This window comes from Drosophila yakuba, chromosome 2L (assembly GCF_016746365.2).
Source record: "Drosophila yakuba strain Tai18E2 chromosome 2L, Prin_Dyak_Tai18E2_2.1, whole genome shotgun sequence".
Classification (NCBI taxonomy): Eukaryota; Metazoa; Arthropoda; class Insecta; order Diptera; family Drosophilidae; genus Drosophila; species Drosophila yakuba.
The window spans coordinates 971,270-992,538 of NC_052527.2; the positions used below are offsets into that span (position 1 = coordinate 971,270).

The 21,269-nt window shown below is 45.7% G+C and overlaps 1 protein-coding gene across 4 annotated transcripts in view; it reads left to right on the plus strand.

Moving 5' to 3' along the window:
• Window positions 1–21,269, plus strand: part of LOC6526372 (protein O-mannosyl-transferase TMTC2) — a 36,005-nt gene that overhangs the window by 4,890 nt on the left and 9,846 nt on the right. For all 4 annotated transcript variants that reach the window (XR_005560043.1, XR_005560044.1, XM_039370455.1 and 1 more), the window contains exon 2: window positions 2,373–2,767. Coding sequence is in view for 2 of the 4 variants with exons in the window: in XM_039370455.1 (XP_039226389.1) it covers window positions 2,688–2,767 (80 nt within the window). In the remaining 2 variants the exon portion in view is untranslated. The remainder of the gene's footprint in view (window positions 1–2,372; window positions 2,768–21,269) is intronic.

Below are 21,269 nucleotides of genomic sequence, written 5' to 3' on the forward strand. Positions count from 1 at the left end.
AAATTGGAAACAGACTGCAGGCTGGGATTGCACCAAAGTATTCTTTCTTCACAAGTCTCAGCCTGGAAATGATTCCTCTAGAGAGTGTAGGAACTATACATTCGTTTTAATTGTTTGCATACTTAATACTACTTTTCATGTTCAGATGTCCTTTGCCACATGCGTGGCAACCTTTAAATGAATCTAATGACTTCGGAGGGGGCAAGGGGCAACGCCCTGGTAAACAGATAGACCTTTGGATTGGGGCACGTGGCGTATGTGTGATATGTGCGATATGTGTAATTTGGAGCCGTACTCACTCGCAGACCAATTATAGTGAAATGAGCTAATAATATTCAATTTCCATGGGGCTGCCTGCCTGTTTGGCGTTTTGTCGAAATGTCAACCAGCAACCAAACAATAACAGATGTCAAACTGTCACGGGGCCAGACGATCCAAAAAAAAAAAAGCAGGAAAAAATGGAAGGAATACTGGAGCTTGTGGCACTCCAAGGGTCGTGGGCCAAAGGCTGGCACTTCAGTTTGGGGGCCAGTTGCATAGTGGGAAACACTGCAGCTGCTACTTGTGAAACGTGAAAAATTACAGGAGCAAAACGAACCGAAAGCGGTAGTAGAATAGTAGAAGAGTCGACCAGGTGGACGAGGAGTGGAGCCAGCGCCATGGAAATCACTCAATTGGACGGCTAACTGACAGCCACACATTATCAAATATTAATGGAGCGACAGGGAGGTGGGTCAACGGCTCATTGAAACCGTTTGTCCCCGGGAACGGAGGGCGAACTTTGACACCAACGCCCCTTTGAAAGTCATGGAGCAGGCAGATGGCAGATGGCAGATGGGTGACCCCGATGGGTGACCCGGTCCCCTCGAATTTTACAGCCGAACATCTGGGCTGTGGGTACACATGACTAGCTATAAAATGGGGGGCAGCCGCACCGCGCCGCGTCTCACAAAACTGAAGGGCTCATTTATAATTCAGCAAAGTAAAACATTGAAGTAATGAAATTACACCAGAAGAATTTGTCGACGTCGGCCAGACATACATATGTATGTACATGTGTACTGCTGCGTACTTTGGTGTACTATATGTATATGTATATTTTTGGGGGAAATATGACCGGGGGAATATAAATAAAAATTTAATGAAAGCACGTATACGCAGCATGCGACCGACCGGCTTTTGCATGCGTGAGGCATTTTGACAAACCATTTTCCGTGTGTTTTAGTCGGCGGGGATATAATTGAATTTCTGTCAACGGAATTAAATTACGTTTGGCCCTAAGCGCCGTGCCACTTTAAAGCCCTTTAAAGTTGCAGGCATAATGCATTTTGAATTGCGCATAATTAAAATAAATGCAACAAATGATTTAAATTTATTATAATGCCAGCAAAAACACAGCGGAGAACACAAAGCTCGGGTAGGTGTGTAGATGTGTGGTGTGTGTGGCAGGATGAATGGCAGATATATACAATAAAAGTTAATGACAATGCATAAAAGTTCATTACTGCCAGACGCACAAACAACGGGCCATTCAAAGGACCTGGAATGGGCCAGAGATATGCCGCAATTGTGCACTTGCAAATGAAAGGAAGGGAAGGGAAGGAGTTGCGCAAGATGGGACAATGGGGCAGTGGGGAATCCGGAATCAGACACGTTCTGATATTATCATCATATATGTATCACACGGGACCCAAATCCAGCCCATTTTTCAGGCCAGCGTATCTATGTGGCTCAAACCGCAGGGAAAACAGGGGAAAATAATAACAAAACGACGGCAATCAAAGGACACGGCAGTTACACAACAACTGACCACTAATTAACCTAATTCCTAGCCCCACAAACGTAGCTGCTTCCCAGCCGATCCACATCGTTCCAACTCCAGTTCCAATTCAAATGCTAGATTGTATCCAATCCATATGGGGAGTACGGCGAGCAGGTGGAAACCAACGAGGCCATTTGGTTTCATGTTGATTATTTTGTATCTGCCGTTTTTTCCGGTAATTATTTATGCCAACGCGGCCCGGCTCTGGAAATTATTTCAATATTAATTCAAACAAAACTTTCAATAATCCGTAATTATCGCCGAATGTAGATCAAATAATCACGCTTTAGTCGCACGGCAACAGCAACAACAGAAATTAATTAGGAAAAACCAAATGGGAATTTCGAATTTCCAATATTGACCATGACACCAGGACCTCCGCATCCTGACCGTTGAGGTCGTTTGTAATTGGCCAAAAATCGCTGGCTGTCATCGCTCCAAAATTGCACTAAATGGCATTTATTATAAGCTTATATACACATGTTTTTGCACCACAATTTGAGATGTGCTTCAGCTAACTAACTTGCTTATTGATTTCTTGCTCTTGCAGGCGGCACTTGGCAGGCGGCGAGGAGGAATAAAACAGAAATAGAAATATAAATAGAAATCTAAATAGAAATAGAAGTAGATTGGAGCAAACAAATGAACACACACACATGTGCTGTGTGTCCCAAATAAAATCAGAGAAAATGCGACGAAATCTGCAGCATGCATTAAACAACAGCCTGGCGAACATACAATATTCAAACTAAGTGAGCTCTCGAGTCCGGCAATTCGCAAGGAGTCTGCTCTGCTCTGCCCGTAGAGTCCTGTCCTGCTCCTGTCCTGGTGCTCGTTCTGGTCCTCCGCACCGGATCCTGGAGAGATGCCGTCTGTGGAACCCTGGCTGGGGGGCGATTCCTATTCCTGGCTGGGGATGCTGCGGCTCCGGCTGCATAAATCAAAGTGAGTTGCACCGCCCCTATCTCGTTGTTGCTCCACAACGGGAAAATCAAATTAATTTCCAACCTGCTATAAAGTCGTCCGGTCCCCCTGAAATTGACTCAAGTTTTTCAATAAATTTCCGCACACAACACGACAAACTCGCTTATAATGAAAGTCCTCGGCTGGAAAGTTATTTTTCTGCGCAGCTATTTAAACATTTCCAGCAAAGGAAATCCCCACTTCAGTCTGACGAGGGTTTTCATTTCAGAAGTGCCACGCACTTTGCCATACGCCAAAGTTTCGTTTTGGGATTTCGAAAATAGTCATCGATTTGCGACGACGGGTTCTTCGCAGATGGAACGCTTCAATGGAACGAAGGTCCCCCTCTAATGCTAATAATTAGGAATTTTCCGGGCACATGCGACTGCCTGTCAAAAATTTCACAAATGAGAGCCGTAAAAGTGCGGCCCACTCGAAAAATCAATGCTGCGCCACAGCTGCTGCCCAGCATTTTCCACAGCCAAGTACATGACCAGCATCAATAAGTTGGCCAGGACGAACAGCTGCTCCTGTTCTCGGAATCGCAGTCCCGGATTTATTGACACCCACGCACACAGACACACAGAAGTGTCCGCATTTGAGGAGCAATCGAAATGGACGCGGTGCAAATTCGAGGTTAATGCACAAATAAATCTGCCACAAATTGCTGGCCATCAGAAATCACGTTTCCATTCCAGTTGCAGGCTCCAAAGGAGGCGAAGGATGCGAAGGAGGCGCTTCTATGGCCCAAAAATAATAATTATTAACGCTCGACTGCGTCGCAATCAACAACATTTTATCAGCCGCTGCCAAACAGTTTCCAACTTTTGCGGCCGACTTTCGTGTCTCAGTTTCGAGCGCTCACTACACTTTTGCTCCTTTTGCTCATTTTGGTCCTTTTGCTGCTTTTTGCGATGCCTCGGCGCTGTTGTCCTTCGATATCGTGAGCCTGCTAACTTCCGATTTCCGGCGTGCGCCGTGATTGAGCGCCGCTTTATTTCCTGCGGGGCGGCGCCACCAAGGACCACAAGGACACTCCCCCTCCCCCTGCTCCAACGCCTGCTTGACTTTTGATAAACTTATTATGCACCCTTTAAAGGCGAGCTGCTGGGGTGGGATCTTTGGGTGATTCCATGTTAAAGTGCGAGTGCTGAGGCTGATGGGATTTACTGGTGGAAGGTGAGGCTTAGATTTGCCCGCACTCGATTGTATTTCACTTTGGTATAGATAACCCAAAAAGCATTTCCCTGACTCTTTAAACTCTGTTATATAGCAACATATATCTGAAAGCATCTGCATTAGCTGCCTTAACTATGATATCACTTTAAAGACCTTCTATACACAAACACACCTCGCAGCGAATCAGTAAGCACTGGAGAACTAGGTGTGCGTCCAAATGGGTTAAGGATGGGTAGTCCTTCTCCTCCTGCTTTTCTTCCTCCGTCTGTGGGCATCAATGTCAGTGATTTATCACAAGGCACCAGGCACCAGGCACATAAATAAACACCAGCAGCCTTCGGGACGGAGTCGGATTTGCTGATACTTTCCGCCGTATCGAATACCCACCACTCCGGCTGGATTTTTTGACAGTGCGTTGCTTTACGCATCACTAGACTTATCCTGGTCCCCAAATGGGGAGCTGATGGGGGGAGGGATACCCCCCAGTTTCCTTTTCATTTGACGCTTTGTGCACTTGACTTCGGAGTCTTCATCGCTGGCTTCGATTTGCCGCCTCTAACGACCCTCATTGTTTGACACTCGGCGTTGATTTTCGCCGCCACTGTGCTCCGCCATATCTTCGATATCGCTCCTCCATCTATACAACCCCCCTCCCCTCCGCTGGCCTATCTATTTTCCCCGCAGGATAATGGCGAGGCGGAGTGGAGCTGAGCTGAGCGCCTTGGCTGGCGACATTATTTTCACTTTATTGAAAACTTGTAGCCGAAATTGATTTTCTGCGTCTCCTGGCGGCGGCTTCAGTGGCGGCACATTCCAAACGCCCTGGGAATTGACATTGCCGCCCAGAAAACGCTGAATACTCTGAAAATCGAGAATACTCGGAAAACGCAGATGAACCCACCCAGTGAGCCACCCAGTGGCTTTGTCTTCTGGCAAATTTATTTCGCATTTAGCTGAATACTGGCTGGCTGGCATTCGGGCTCGCGCATTCCGCATACATTTATTTTAAAGACTGTAATTTCGTTTTATTCTCATGCTAATGTGCCCTGACTTGGAGCCCACTGACTTGCATTTGTGCACGGGGCTCCATCGCGGGTTATTAAGTATTTATTTGCGCACATTCCGGTGCTAATGTGTTTTTTGCGGGCCCCACAATGAAATGGCGATTCTGTCTGGGCCATCACTTTGCAGGCCAAAATCAATTTGGGGGCCCAGAATGGTGGGCTAATTGTTGCTGCAACTCGATTATTTCAATTTCATATCGATTCGCAACTATTCGCGGTGCAAACTTCCGGTGCAAAAAATGTGAATGCAAATTCGCACAACACAAAAGCGTAATATCAATAAATTAATATAGATGCGCGCTGTCACGAGCCCTTTTATTGTCCTGACTTTTCCATTATCCTTTTTGTGTTTGTGATATCCTGAAAAAACCTTCTATGCTGCTTGATGGTTTGTGCTAAAATTCATAAGCTGTATCTAACACTTGAAATTATTTGATGATTTATGGCGCTCGCTGATAAAGTATTTGCTGAAATTGGAGCACTGACTTACTGGCATAGTTTGGGTCTCCAATCCTCGAGGATGCTGCTCCATTTCGCCCATTCCTAGTTGGTTTCTATCTTTTTTAGAATATTTTATTTAAATTCCAGCGTGGTCCAAACGGATCCGGCGACCAGAACAATAAAAGCAATCAGTGCTTAAAAATCAAATTCAATTTGCGCATATTCAGCATTTTTCCGTTGGCCTTTTGTTTCTCACCGCCTTTCTCCTTTTTCCTTTCTCCTTACTCTCTGTCTCTGTTTTGTTTTTGTTTGGTTTTTATTTGTTGTTCTATTGCCGCAGCAAGTACTCATTTTTTGTTTTTTTTTTTTTTCAAAAAATTTATAACAAAAGCGTTACCCGAAAATATGAATACCAGGGGGGAAAGGGAAGTGAGCAGATTTCCCAAGGACGACGAAGCGAAGAGCAGAAAATGGAGTACTGGCAAATCATAAATATTCCCCGAATCAACAGAATATGATGAAAATCCATAAATCATTGTGGGGCGGCGGTGTTGGATCCTCGACGGAGTTGAATTGGTAGGAGGATTGGGAGGAGGAGTGTGGAGGTGCTTACCCGGCAAGGATTTCAAATGCAAATCAACTGTGTCAAAAACTTTCGCTGCCAAGTGCTCAACGGCGAAGGCAACTTTCTTCTCGCCGCCTTTCTCTCTGCGCCTCTCGTCTGCCGAGCACTGCCACGCCCACTTGGGCCAGAGCAAACAAATAATGAAGATGAATGCAAACAGTAAAACACCAGGCAAATAGCAGAAGAGTTTCTCCTCTCCGAAGAGTGAGAAGGACTGGAGGGGGGAACAAAATTTAAGCAAACAATGGACGCAGTGTAAAGAGGCGCTTTGCAAAGGGGGCGTGGCAAGGGGTTCCAGTCGAGTGCGAAAAAAGCGGCTTTTGTTTCGTTTTAATGCGATAATTTCATGCGCAAGAATTTAATGGAAAATTATTTCAGCTATTTTCATAAAATCCTTCGCTTCGGCATTTCTCCTCCTGCAAAAGCAGCAAGCAGCCAAAGTTCAAAAAACAGAGCAGCAAACTTATGAACAATGCATGGCAGCACTGCATAGTTGGCTGCTATCTTCCTGGAATACTCATCTTCACATGGAATCGGAACTTGCGTATTTATGCCGAGCATGCTGTGGTATCTTGCCGTGTTTTTCCACCTGATATGGCCAGAAAGTGTGGGACTGAACCTCAGAACCTAGAAGAGATCTATGTTTAAAGAAACCTAGCTCGGAAGAGGAAAAAGGGGCTTTAATACTTTAAAGTCTGTGCGAAATTTGCATAGGATTGCAGGCAAGCAGCACACTGTGCCAACAAGGACATGAAAGCAAGAGGCAACTAAAATTCAGCAATAAGTGCAGCCAGCAGTGGCAGAAGTGGCAGCAAAACGAAGAAAATGGCCAGCGAATGGGGCGCGAATTTGTTGCAGCAAAGCTCGCAAATGGAATTTAATTGCCTGCTGCGATTTGGCCAGCACCTGGAGCGTAAAATTAAACGATGCCAGCTGAAATCAGGGTCCGAATCCCGGCCAGCCGAGCGGAACCCGCAACTGTTGGCCAGCCCAACTTGTTGCTCACCTCAGCTCACCTTGCACGTGGCTTTCACGGCGGCTTTGCCAGAGGTGTGCCTTTAGTCCTTCCATCCTTCAGTCCTTGTGCTGCATCAGAAATTGTGATCACGTGCGGCGGGGGAAATAAAACGAAATAGGGCCAGTTGCCATTTTCACAGTTTCCTGGAAATATTTCAGGATGCTGCGAGCACACAGGGCTCCAGATGAACGGACGCTGCGAACTTGTCGCCCATAAAACTTGGAATTGAAAAACTTTCTTTAAACTAGGAACGCACGCACTGCTGTGCTTCCTGTGCGTTTGTGTTTCTGTGCGAACAATTGAGACAAAAGGCGGTGGAGGGAAGGGGGCGTGGCGGTGGGGAAAGTCGAAACACTTTCGCCTGATTACAAACGCGCAAATGATGCGTGTCTAATGCGCACGGAGGCCAACGGAAGTCCCGAACAAAGGCGAGCGACAAACCGCAGGAGCTGTAGGTCCTGGCATCGAGTCTGAAAGGCAAGAATTTTTACATATGAATGTGCACGGAGAGAAATCGAGTTACAAGGCTGGCAGATTGAAACTCTACTTCCTATAAAGCGATTCCCAGAGATTTCTCTACAGAAAATCCTGCGTCCTGCCAAGATAATCATGTGGAGGATTCGTGAACTAGCCGAACATTTCGCTCGGTGAGCCACAAAATTGTCAAATTGTCTGTTTTGCGTCCTCTCGCACTGAATGTATGAGCGATGCCCGAATGTAGGCAACATATTTCGCCCCAAAGAGGGAGAGGGATATAGGAGAGAGACAGAGAGAGAGAGAGAGGGAGACAGGAACAGAGCAATGACAGACAGCCTCAAGCTGCTTCCAAGAAAGCGGAGCAGGCAGAAGCCCACTTTTTAATAAAATAAAGCCAGGGCCTGGCAAGCGTTTAACATATGCCCCAGTCGAAAGAAGGAGGGAGAGAGACGGGAGCACAGCGGCAGAAAGAGATGGCAAAGGGAAGGGAAGAAATGAAAGAGAGAGGAGTGGAGTGGCGAAAGAGATAGCGAACGGAGACCGACGACGGCTTGATATTAAGCGCACCAGAGATAAACACAGACAGCACTAAATTAATTCTGCTCAATTTGCATTAAAATATATGTGTGATTGTGTGTGTGTGTGTGCGAGAGATTCCTTCTGCGAGTCTGTGTCTGTGTCTGCTGCCTGCCTGTGTGTGTAGGTGTGTGTGTGTTAGTTACATTTCCGTGGGTGTCCTTGTGTCTGTGCTCTCTTCCGCCCTTTCGCATTATATGCGTGCACTGGAAGAAAAGTCCGCGTGGTAAACTGAAACCGAAATGTGCGAGAAATCAACTTAGCTGCATGCAGTACTTACTTTCCGAGGGACTGATATTTTTTCCAGTGCACCGTACACGGTGCAGCTGTGTGCTAGTTTATTTAATTTTAAAGCCCGACGGCTGAGCGACCAAACCTGCTTCCACTTCTGCTCCAGCTTCCTCTGCTAACTCGCTCTTCCTCCCCACGCTCTCCTCCAATCTCAGAACTCGATGTGGTCGCACAGGTGGGCAAAAACTTTCGCACAGCTGCCTAATGACATTGTGGAGGTACTGCGTCTGTGGTCAGGACTGCTGGCAGCAGCCACAGTCGAGCGGGGAGGCGTGCGTGGCAGTGGGCGTGGAAGTGGGAGTGGGCGTGCCGGGGACAGCAGCTTTCAGCAAGTGTCGGCAACTGAAGGACAGCCCCAATATTCGGGTATTCGGGATGTTCGGGGTGTTCTGCCCTCAGTTCACCAGCTCGCCAGAACACAAAGTATTAAAACATAAATGCCAGCAATATCAAGGCGGATGAACCGCAAAAGTGTGCGCCAAATACACACATAAATCTGCATACATAAGGATATAAGGATACAAAAGGATACGCAGCACAACGAAGGTCAGAGTTAAAGGTTTGTTCAGGTATTCCAATTTCTCAGGCTTGGTATTAACTTCCTACTTTTTGCAGTACTTCCTAGTTAAACAATAAGTTATAAATAAAGAAATTGATGATTTTAATTTGAGAAAAGTCTCTGGGAAAGTATACTAAAGCATACTTCTTAAGCATACTCCTTAAGCTTCCTCCCGCAATTATGCGTATAAAAACAAATTTCATTGACCGATCCTATTAACTTCGCCGCAATTGCTCGCTGCGCAAATACACGGATATACACACTGAAGTATATGTAAATAAATTGTTACGCACTTTATGAAATGCCAAACCAAACCAAACTGAACCAAGCCCGAAAGGCGAAAGACGAAAGGCGGATGGCGAACGGAGGCTGAATTTGTGGTCTCTGCCGGCGCTGCTCTTCCCTAATTCCCCAGTTATTGTCTTTTACATCATCGCTTTACTTAGCATAAGTACAGGCAAAGGCAACAACAAATTGCCGCCCCGAAAACGCCTCATTTGCCAGGGGCGTAGGCAAGCACATTTTTAGGGGGCGGTTTAGTTTACTTTGAAGAGGGAACTTTGGAAAAGGAAACATTCTCTTGGCTAATGCTTTCTACCTTGCACTAACTGAGCACTGAAGAATTCGCGTTTATCGTAACACCAAAAGAATGATGTGTACTAGTAGCATACCCCTCTTCTGGAAGAGTTGGCACGCCGCTGTCTTTTTGTGTACTCGGCTGTTGTTGCCGGCTTTCCGTGCTGCGCCGCATGAAACCGCCTGACACCGCCAGTGGAAGCCAGTGGCGGAGAGTGGAAGCAACTCCAACATCCAGTCCGAGCTTCGTTCTGCCATTGTTAACATTTATTTTTATTTTATGCACTCACACCCCGAAGAGCAGCTCCTGCTTCCACCGAATGGCGAATACCCAGCACCCCTGGGCGCCTTGAGCTCCAAATAAGTATGCACAGCACGGGGCAGACTCCGATTCCACTGCCTTACTGCTTTCCTGCTCCCCTTCCGCGCCCCTCCTCCTCCCAATTTCGAGTTAATATTATTGACTGCTTTCCTGGGATGTTCTTAGCCGCCTTCCCTTCTTTTCAGGCGTGTGCGTGAGCGTGCCAAAGCCAATATTTAGCTAATGGTCTTCATATTTTAAATATTGGAGCATGGCAGTGGGGAAGGGGGAGCAAAGGGGAGCGGGGGTAAGCCACTGGCAAACTTTAAAGACCCAAAAACAAAGAACGGGCAGCGAACACACAAATTCAGCGCTGCAAAAAAGTGGAGATGCGATGTGCGAGTGTAAAATATTTAAATTAAACTGCAAACGCAAACACACACACACATATAGAAACACATATACACTCGTGAACAATGCAATTTCATTTTCGACCATAAATTGCGCGCATGTGAAAAGTTGTTGCTCCCATTTTTACGGGTTTATTTATATTTGGCTTGTTATTGTTGCCACTGTTACAGTTGCCTATTTATTTGCAAATGTCACGAGGCGGGCGGTGGGAAAGGGGGCGTGGTGGGCGTGACAGATAAAAGTAAATTTGCTGATTATTGTTTTTTGCACACTTCAAACACGATAAATAATTAAACGCAGCTACAGGCGAACTTTGGTTGCGGCTTGAATGGAAAGTGATGCGGGAAGAGCCCAGCTCAATGGACTCAAAAGGGGTGGTGCCTCCTCCTCCTGAGCGCAAATCTTTGCCAGCAGTCAAAAGCAGCAGTGGCAGCAGCATCGAATAAACCATGAAAATGTTTTGCCAGCCACAAGCAACGAAACAAGCAGAACGCATTACCATATGTGCCTGCTGCAAGAACAACAAGCGAGCTGCAACAGCAGTAACAAATGACAATTTGAACAAAGCACTATAGGCAAACGAAAGCAAACAGCACAGACCTACGAAAAATGCAACTCTTGCACATTTGGAACAAGTGAATCGAGCGGGGTGGTGGGGCTGGCCGGGTGGTTTGGTATATGGAATAAAGTTATATTGATGTCAAACATGCGCAAAAAGGAGCAGAAACAAAACCCGAAAAAACTATCAAGTATGTGCTGCAGTGCCTGGGGTATGCTCGAATTTAGAGCATTTCGCTGCTGAGTTGTTCTAAAGAATTAAGTGTATAGAAGTACAATGAAAGCTACATAAAAAGAACTGGCGCCCAACGTGGGGCACTTTGTTTCAATTCCGTAATGTAGTTTAAAAATTCAGTTATTTTTTTAATTGTTAAGAGTTGCGAAGAGTTATTTTCGGTCTGTAGAAAGCTGATTGGCTAAAATATGCTGCATACTTTCGGTTTTCCATGTAACCCAGTGAAAGGATCGTGTTCTAGGCTTGCAATTATTGTGCACTCTTTCAGCGGCCTTGGGTGTACAGGTAATGGGCACAAAAAGTTAAAACGTGCTGCTCTTTTGTTACCAGAACATCGTCGACACAAAAGCCGCCCAAATAACTGAAACTGGAACGCCGAGAGGCTGCATTTTAGTAGGGCCCAAGCCCTTTCCCTTGCGCAATGCAAACGATTTTCAAACTGGGCGTATACGTAATCTGCCATGAACCAAATATGTGATGCGAGCTGTTGGCCAAAGGAGGGAGGGGAGGGGGAAAAAGAAGTGAGGCGGGGTGTGCTGCCACAATTGTTGATGGCCCGGTTGGCTGGCAAAGTGAGCAAGTGGGCCGAAATCGAGGACACACACAGGGGGAACAATTTGCGCACTCGAAAATCGCTGAAATCGCTGGCAAAATGATTTGTCCACGTTACCCGCTTTTCCCCCGTTTTTCCCCCGCTCTTCACCCGCTTTTCCCCCAGAGCTATGCAATCATCTTTTTTCGTGGGCGCTTTTTTGTTTTCTTTGCCTAATTGACGACACCCCAGCGCATATGCCACTGCCTGTGCACACATTTTAATTTGTTTACTTTGCGCCCATTGTTGTCGCTGATGGTGAGGCCAGGTGGAGCAGTTGGAGCAGTTGGAGCAGTTGGAGCAGGTGGAGCAGGCGGGTCAGGTGGACTTAGCCGAGGTGCCAGGCACGGCACCCACACATGGCCTGGCTAAATACACTTTTACGTGACTCGGCGACATCAGCGCACGGCATTTATGGCTGCCAAAGCCATCGAATGGAGCAAGTTATGGAGTCGAGTGCCTTGGAATCGAAGCATATCGTTGCCGTTGCCGTTGCCGTTGCTATTGCAGTTGAGAGCGGATAAATCCTCTACCGGCCCTAAGCTAATTTCCCAGCCAACGGTTTAAAGCTGACGCATCGCAAAGCGAATTTCCTGCCTCCACATTGACACTGATTTCATTGCAGCCAGTGGCAAACGGTCGCGTTTCAATGGCAGCCCCACAAAAGACACCACCACCCCAAGGGCTCTGGAGGGGGAAAAGCGGAAAGCACGAGCAATGCAAGTTAATGCAAAACGCGGCATTTAACACTTTTGAAAGGAAGCTTCCCCCCAATGCTCATATATTTTTTTTCCAAACCCCTCAAACCTCCACCTCTACCTCTACCACCTGACCAGGCAAGCAGCCATTCACTGCGAGTCAGCCGCACTATGGCCCTATAAAATGCTTACAAAATGTTGTTTTATATGAGAATCCCCTTCAAGCACACACACATGGTTCACTCACACACAGGCACTGCAGCTGAATGCCAGTGTGTGTGCGTGTGTGTGTGTGGGAATTGCATTTTACATGTGACGCACGTGTGCAACAACAGAGCCAGCAAAAACAAACTCGGCCCGAAGCAACAGAGGTAGAGAAATCCGGGACTGAGAGAAAAGCGAGAGATAAGCGGAAAAACGATGCCAAAAATACCCTTTTCTTAAATTATTCACATTCTGCGAGAAGCTCTAGCAACAAAAATGTGCGTTTGATGTATTTTAGGCACCAAAACTATGCATTCAAAAAAGTTAGGTTTTTAAAGTACATTTTATACATACCATGTATTGCTCTAAACTAAGTAGTAAATAAAAATAAATAATAAATGTAAAAAGTAATCGAACTCTATGAGTAACCTATCGCATGTGGAAAACTTCAAGTTTCACTGCGGATCTAGTAGATACTCCAAAAGCCCTTCAGCTATTCAGGACTCTGGATCCGTGATGAATGTACCTCTCAGGAAAGAAAGGGCATGAAAAGCATAAATCGCTTCACATGCGCAAACAAACTGCCTGCACCGCTTCCCCTTCTCCTTTCTCCTCCCTTCCATTTCCACTGGCTTTTCCTCTTTTTCCCGACCGACTGTCGTGTGTGTGTGTGTCAGCACTCATTAGGATTAATTTTCCGGTTGCAGCATAAACTGAAGCTTACAGACAAGACACACTGGGGTATGAAAGGATATGAAAGGACTGCACAGTGAAAAAGTCCCCATAGCATTGGTAGTCATATAGATCAGGTTAAGTGTGGTGCAATTATTCGGTGCATGCTAGTATGCAGATGTTTTTCCCAGTGTACTCCCAAGTGTTGAATGCGTCCGTCAGCCTTCAAACGCAATAAAAAGAGCGGCGCAAAGACCACTCTATCCATCTCCCTCTGCCGCTGGGCCAAAAAGAAATAGTTAAACTGCATAAAATTTAATCAAGAGCGTTGAATGTCAGCCCTGGCAATGGCAGCAGAACAGAGGAGAAAGCAGCAGCAAGGAGAAAGGAGAAAGGAACAGAGAAGGCCGAACGAACACACGACGAACACGTAAACGAGCAAAATGACATTTTATCATCAAAGGTGGGCGGCCAACAGCAGCCAGAGATGGAGGAGCAGATAGGGATAGAGATGGAGATAGAAGTAGAGATAGTTGCAGGGCGGGGGGAAAGAGATGGGGATAGGTCGGGGATAGAGACAGACAGATAGGTGGGGAAGGGATGGAGTAACCCACAGAGAATCGAGAACCATTTTGTGTGCGCTGAAGGATAACCTACATTTTACTTTTCAGTTTTTAGTTTGCCTTTTTATGCACGTGTATGGCTCTGTGTGTGTGTTGGCCAGACTATAGAGCCATCTGTCTCTGTCTGCGTGAGGCCATGAGTGTGTGTGTGTGTGTGTGTGTGTGGAATGACAAAGCAAAACTTTCCAATTAACTTTGATTAAAAAGTTTCCACTATCGCCCTGCAATGTAAACATGAAAAATTTGTTTGAATTAAACTGCTGGCAGTCAGTCTGTTAAGGGGGCGGCTATAGGTGTGTGGGCGTGGCAGGTGCACATAAAATCAATTTGCAATAAAATCAGTAAGTTGTATTTGCCCATCTCAAACATGGTCGGGAAAATCGGAAGGCAGCAATGCGCTCGGTGAATATTGAGAGATGGATCGGAATGGCTGTTAAATCGACAATTAGTCTGTGTTTGCAGCAAGCTCTGATGATTTCGGGTTTTAGATGTTTTTTTCAGAGCTTGCAGCATTTTAATAACGATTTTTTTGGACTTTGTACCGAAATATTGGGTTTCCTGTCGCTTTCCACTGGTTACATCATCGATTAAATAACGCTAGGATGGCGAACTGCAGGCCAGGCTGAAATAAGAGCCCTGGATCCGCGAATGAGGCAGCCGCATAATGGACAGTTGGCCACGACCGCAGGACCACCGCAGATATGCCAATCCTTCCACACACACGCGCACAACAATTGCAGTGGTGTGTGTGCGCTCTATATGGTGTAAATTTGCCATATTTGTTTTCATTTCATTCACTTAAAATGCTGTGCTTGGCATGCAGCGAGCGAAGAAATCACAGATAGAAAAAATGGGTAATACTATTAAAGTAAATCATACAGCTCCACCCACAAGTTTGTTTAGTTTGTTTATTTATTTCAAACAAGAACTCATGCAAGTTTAGCACTTTGTGGTGTCTATATTTGCGAATAGCTATGCGCCGCCAAGTCTAATTAGCAGTTTCATTTACAAATTCAGTGCAAACACATTTCATTTTCCAATCTGGTGAGCAAACACAGGCGTAAATAGTTTGCCCGGCAAATAGCATGAAATGCGGAAAAGCTCACAGTTTTTCCATGTGCACTGGCGCTCATATCTTGCAAATGTCGGGGTCACCACCTGCAACGCTTTCGAGGGGTTTTGGCGAGAGCTGCCTGCCCGATCAGCACGTCGCCGCAAATGGCACATCAATTACATTCTTACATTTCATAGCAGATACAAATTCGCAACAGCAAACTGCTGGCCACCAGCATTTAGTGGACGCCCCCCAAAATCCTGTTTATTTGACTGTTTGCTCGGACTGTATATCTGTATTTGCATGTGCATCTGTTTCTGTATCTGAATCCGTATCTGAATCTGAATCTGAATCTGTATCTGCATTTGTATCTGTATCTGAATCTGATTCTGCACCTGCATCTCTGGTTTAGCCCGCAGATGACAAGCATTTTTGCACAATGGCACAAAATCTGTCGCTTGTCAATTTCAGAGTGTGAGTTGTAGCGATATTGCAATGTGCATTATTTTGGCAATGGAATCCGGCAGCTGCAGGTTCTATACATCTTCATTCTCTATACTGCTTGCTTTCTGATTTGTATACTAAGTTAAATAAATGCATTGACATATTTATTAAATTTATATATGAATTTATAACTAACTTGCAAGTTGGATTCTTCAAATGTTGTTCAAACCAAACAAAAAAGCATTTTTGCAAGTGCACTGAGGTCAGAAGAGCGCTCCGTTTGCATTGCGAATCAATCGCTTTGAATGATTGATAGAAATGTTTGCGATATACATTTGCCAGCTGCCGCACACTGCCACACACACACACATCGATCGATGCGCAAATTCGCCTCGGGCGCAGTGCGAAAAAATTACACATACGCCCCATGTGCCGCGGAGCGCGTGACAAATTTTAACGCTCCGACGCGCCGCTCGTTGGGGTTTTATGCCGCTGGCGATGGCGAATGGCGAATGGCGGTACATAGAAGGCACCTAATAATGCTGCGGCATTAAAAAACCATAAAAGGAATCGCGACTTTGATGTGGGGCTGCCTTAAAGCTGATTTTCCGTGCCTTCCTCATTTCCACTTTCTTGCAGGACATTAAAAGTTTGCTGGCGAAAAACCCTTTTCATGCGAATCTGCGGCGAGTCTTGCGAGTCGGTGTCTGGCCCTTTTGGGGAACTTAATAAATAATTTGGCCGGCAAAAAATTGATGCTTCAATAAACTTGGGACCAGCTTACCTTTTTGGAACTACAGAAATAATCAAGTTTGCACAGCAGCGCTGAAAGCCACACAAACTTGAATGTGCGGCAAACGCACTTCAAAAATTGTTTGCCAGCTCCCACTTTTCAGCTCATATTTCAAGCGGGTTTGAGCCTTTTTTCTGCCCGCTCCTCGAACTTAAAGGAGAGTTGGCCAAAAGTAAATAATGAGTGGGAGACAGAACCGCAGGCAGGCTCGGGGATTGGGAATGAAAGTTGGTCAACCTGAAAACCGGGTTGTCCGTTTCTCCATTTGTCCGTTTCTCCGTTTGTCCGTTTCTCCATTTGTCCCTTTGCGAGCAGTGGCAAGACAGATTTCTGCTTAAATTCAACCAAATCGAACTAAGTTCCTGGAAGATTTCCCAGTTTAATGATTAAATTATAGAAAGCGATACAGTTACTTGGTTACCTTAATTGAGGCCAAGTGGCGCCTCTAAGCTGTAAAGTTAAGCGGACTGCATTAGTTAAGCCCGGGATCATTTATTCCCGGGGATTATCCATTTATGAGAACTACGGGTATTGCATCCACTGCGGTTTCTGCGTGTTCGCGGCTGATATACGATGGCCAAATCCGCAGACTGCGTTTAGTGTGCACTATTTTATGGGGCTTCATTTTAGCGTGTGGATGCTGTTTGTTTTTTTTACGTTTTTTTGGTTTTTTCGCCAGGTTCCTTTTATTTTATTTTATTTGTTGTCGGAGCGTGGGTTGTTTGTTTGTTGCGCAGTGTTTGCCTGTCGGTTGTGCATAAATTGCGGTGTGCGAGGATTCCCCTCCCCTCCCCCCCTTCCCACAACTGCGCCGTGTGCGCTGAAACAATAAACAACGTGACTTATCACATTGCGTAACTTGTGATTTAATTGGATTTATGCCCACGTACGCTGCGATGCGAGGCAGCGGAGGGAAAATTGCAGTTTGGTAGCATTTCCGCTCAATTTTATTGCAACTGCAACCCCTGCAACTCCTGCAACTCCTGCCACTCCTGCAACTCCTGCAACGCTTGCAACTCCACCCACAGATCCACGTGACTTGTGTAATGTCCGAAAATCGGTACCCAATCGCGTTTGCCATTGACTGTGGTCGTGCAAAGTTTTTAATTATGTTTGCGGTTAGCAATTGGATTCCTTTCCTGCTCCCATACCCGCTCGAAAATCATAGGGACACCTGATGGGCGCCAACATGGTTGGTTAAAGTGCGTGTTTAATTTATTTGTATCTTCCCACTGCCAGTTAATATTTCGATTTGCACAGTTTGGCAACCAGTTCGGCGAGTTTCCTCCGGGTTGTTTGAGATACGCGTCAAAACGTTAAATATTCGATGCCCACTATTAAAATGCCACAAAAAACGGGGCGCCTCGTCGGAAACTGGCGGTGCAAGTGCAACAGTATCGCAAATATTTACCACACACAGTAGGAGCAAATGGACAAATGCTGCACTTGTACACGGAGAAAAATGATTAGGCATGATTAATAATACCAAATATCTATAAATTGGGAGTAAATTTGATTGCAAATTGCGAGAAACATAGCATGTAAACTTTGTTTATTGTAAAGTACATACTTATAATGTGTTTTGAAACGCTGCCATGCCGAAATTTTGTCAAGTGGAGCAAAACGGTCAAATCAAATGTGCGCCAACATGGCGTATGCGTAATTATAATTATGTAATGCAAACAGCACAAAGCGCACAGTCGCACACACACACACACACACTCGCACTCACAAAGATACACAAACAGGCAGACAAACAGACAGACACACACACACATAGACACATGTCATTTTAATTAGCATATAGAGCAACACGCATACGCCACGTTGGTCGTCGGACTCAATTTCAAGGCACTTGGCATTTGGACATCCCAGTTATAATTGTTCAACAGGCTTACGCAGATGATGGGGGAGCTAGGGGAATGAGAAGGGGAAGGGGTAAGGCGGTGGGGGGAGTGGCACGACAGTTGCGCATTCAATTAACGCAGCTCAAATACACACACGCTCACTTACGCACACTATCATGCTATTCGTAAATAGGCCGCAGCTTCTCATTTTCCGCCGCATTTTCCCGCCGCCCAATTTTCCGTTTCCCCAACACTGCGATTATCGAGACTCTTTGGATTCCGCTTTTTGGGTTTTGGCGTTGTTTTTCGGGCGCCAAAACATTTTGGCATACTAAATCCGCAGCATCCTTCCTCCCCAAAAGCCCTGTTAAGTGTTTTGTGTGTGTGTGTGTGCGAGTGTGTGTGTGTTTGTGCCAGCGAATACATAATTAAACGATTCACAGTTTTGGGCATTTAAATTAAATTATGGCTGTGAAGTGTTGAGCGGGCAGTGGGGGAAAGTGGGAGAAAGTGGGGAAAGTGGCCGGCGAAACTCGAGAGCGTATCGAGCTCTGTTAATTGACAGATGCCAATTATTACCTAATTATTATTTATGCGCGGCTGAAGGAGCTGTCTGTCGCTATGGCTTTGAGTTCAGGGCGTACACCATTAATTTAAATACATTATCTCACGATGGGGAAAACTAATCATGCTCAATAAAGACACCACTTCTGGTTACATGGCATACACTAGACTAGTACCTATATCACCTATTGTCGAATTGCCGAAATAGTTTGCGATCGTATTCAAATCTCGTCGCAGTTCAAAGCCTCGAAGCGGAACTGCGCCACTTTCATAATTCGCCAAAAGCCGCTCAGACAGCTTTTCACGGGAAAATGCGGGAAGCAGCTGCAATTGTACGAACCGTTGGGCAAATGTTCAACGAGTTATAAAACCGAAACCGAAACTCGAGGAAAACCCCCAAAAGCGAGCGAAAACTTTACTGCAGGGCCGAAATATGAAAAGTTACCTCAAACAGCCACGCCCCCCAAAGGCGAGTGTGTGTGTGGGCATGTGTTATGCATGTGTGTGTGTGTAGGATTGGGAGTGGAAGAACTGCCTTTTTGCGATTAGCATAAAACTGCCAAAAAGCCTGAGTCTGTCCCTGGCTTTGGTTGCAATCTGACTCTCACACTAAAAGAAATAGGGGTGTCTTCGTTTTCCTTGGAAAACTCAAAAAATGTTGAATCCGATTGACCCATACTTAACTTGCACTTTAGTGAGTACTTGACCTTGTATTACTACATAATTTTAGTTAACTGAATGCATGATGCATCCATTCTTCGAGTGCATTTGAAGCCAATAAACATTTATACTGCCTCTCTGCTCCAAGAGACACCCACAGAGCTCAGCTCGGCTTCTAAATACCTCAAAAAATATTGGCAGCAGCAAGGGCAGTCCGCTCCCAAGCGAAAACTGACCGGAAAGTCGGGCCGGACTGCATCCACAATGTGCCCAATGGACTAGGGACTCCGGAATACTGACTCCGATCCTCTGCACTCGGATTTCGAGTTGTTTGCATGTGTTGCGCACTTGCTGTGAGGCTTACCTTGCACATCCGCACTCACACATAGGTGGGATTTTTTTTTTTTGTGAAAATAGGGGGAGTTTCTGGGGTTGGGGCAGTCGTATTTGGCAAGCTAAACGAGTTTAGTTGGCCAAACATTATCATAACTTGGTCGTTTGCAAGCCGCAATGGTGTAATCGTTTCATTTTAAAAACGTTTTCGGCATTTTTACGGTACTTTCCCAAAATGGCTGCCTTTCCGTTCATTATTTTGATGTCCGGTTGGGCAGGACGAACCAAACTGGAGTAGATTGGCAGCGGAGGGCAAGGGGAAGCCCCAAAACTACAGCTGCCCATTCAAAGTGCAGTGTGTGGGGCAACTGGCCAACGCTGCATACCGCATAATAATAAACTTTCACTTTTGGCAGCTCTACTCAGCCGTAGTGTGCCCTTTTCAGCCCTATTCGACAGCAATTTAAGCGGCAAACGATTACCTTTCGGGGCAGTAAAAGCGAAAAAAGTATGCCCAAGTTGCTGCGGGTGTTGGGGGTGGTTTTAACCCCTTTAAGGGGGTGAGGGGGTGCCGGCCGCAGGTGTCGGCATATAATTAATTTTATGCATAATCAAGCAAAGTGAAATAAAAACGCCTATTAATTATAGTTTTTGCTGCCAGCTCCAAATAACTTTATTCGTATGGGGTGTGTGTGTGCAGGGAAATTAATTCAATGCGCTTAAATTTCACGTCTATTAGTCTCCAGGGTCCATGGACCTACGCCTGTTTCTAATTTCCATACTGCCACTGCTGTTTTTGGCATTTGGGCCATCCAAACGCCACTCGCCGGGCAATTAATTTAGAATTTTAATACCCAAAGTCGCTGCTGCCGGCTAATTGTGGCCTGCAGAGTGACCCTGGCCTGGTGATGCCTTCTGCCAAGCTACACAGATAAAAAATCGATAAGAATTTAATATGTACATGCATTAGTTATAAGCAATTACATTCATCTAATTGAAGTCCAATGGTGGGAGTTGTGTACTCCCCTCTAGCAAACTGGTTTGCCGGCAAAAGCGCATCGTATTTGGGTTACCACTCCCTATTTTTACAGTGCTCATGCCACTTCATAAAGATCGATGCGAAATTTGAGGGGGCGGTTCGAATTCCAGCTGCATCCGGGGTAAAGCCAAGGGTTAAGCGAGCTTCTGTGGGTGAACATTAGGTGGGAACTTTGGCGGTGGCAGGGAAACACCTGCCCGAACGGAAGCGGAAACTGTCAAAGGCACAACAAACAAACGCAGCGATGAAAAAACACACTAACGCCGACTGTTGTGTGGGGAGTGGCAGCCGGCGAACGCAAAAAACCAAAAAAGAAAAAGAAAAACCATTAGACGACACAATTTACTAGGTCAGCAGCAAAGGATGGCAGGTGGCAGGGCAATAAAAACAAAAGTGCCAACTGGCATGAGCCAAGTGGAAAGGCAAGGAAAATGGCAAGTGCCAGGACTCGAACTTGTGTGCAAACAGTTTAAAGTGCGACGGCGGTGGCAAGTAATAAGAATAAGACAAAGTGGAAATTTAATCAACAATAAACCTGAAACTGTTAAATAGGCAAACACAACGAAGCGAGTTGGTGGGCCCATGAAAATTGAGACAATGAAAAGCCCGTTATTTATGCGGCGGTCGGGCTAATTACGAAAATAAAACAT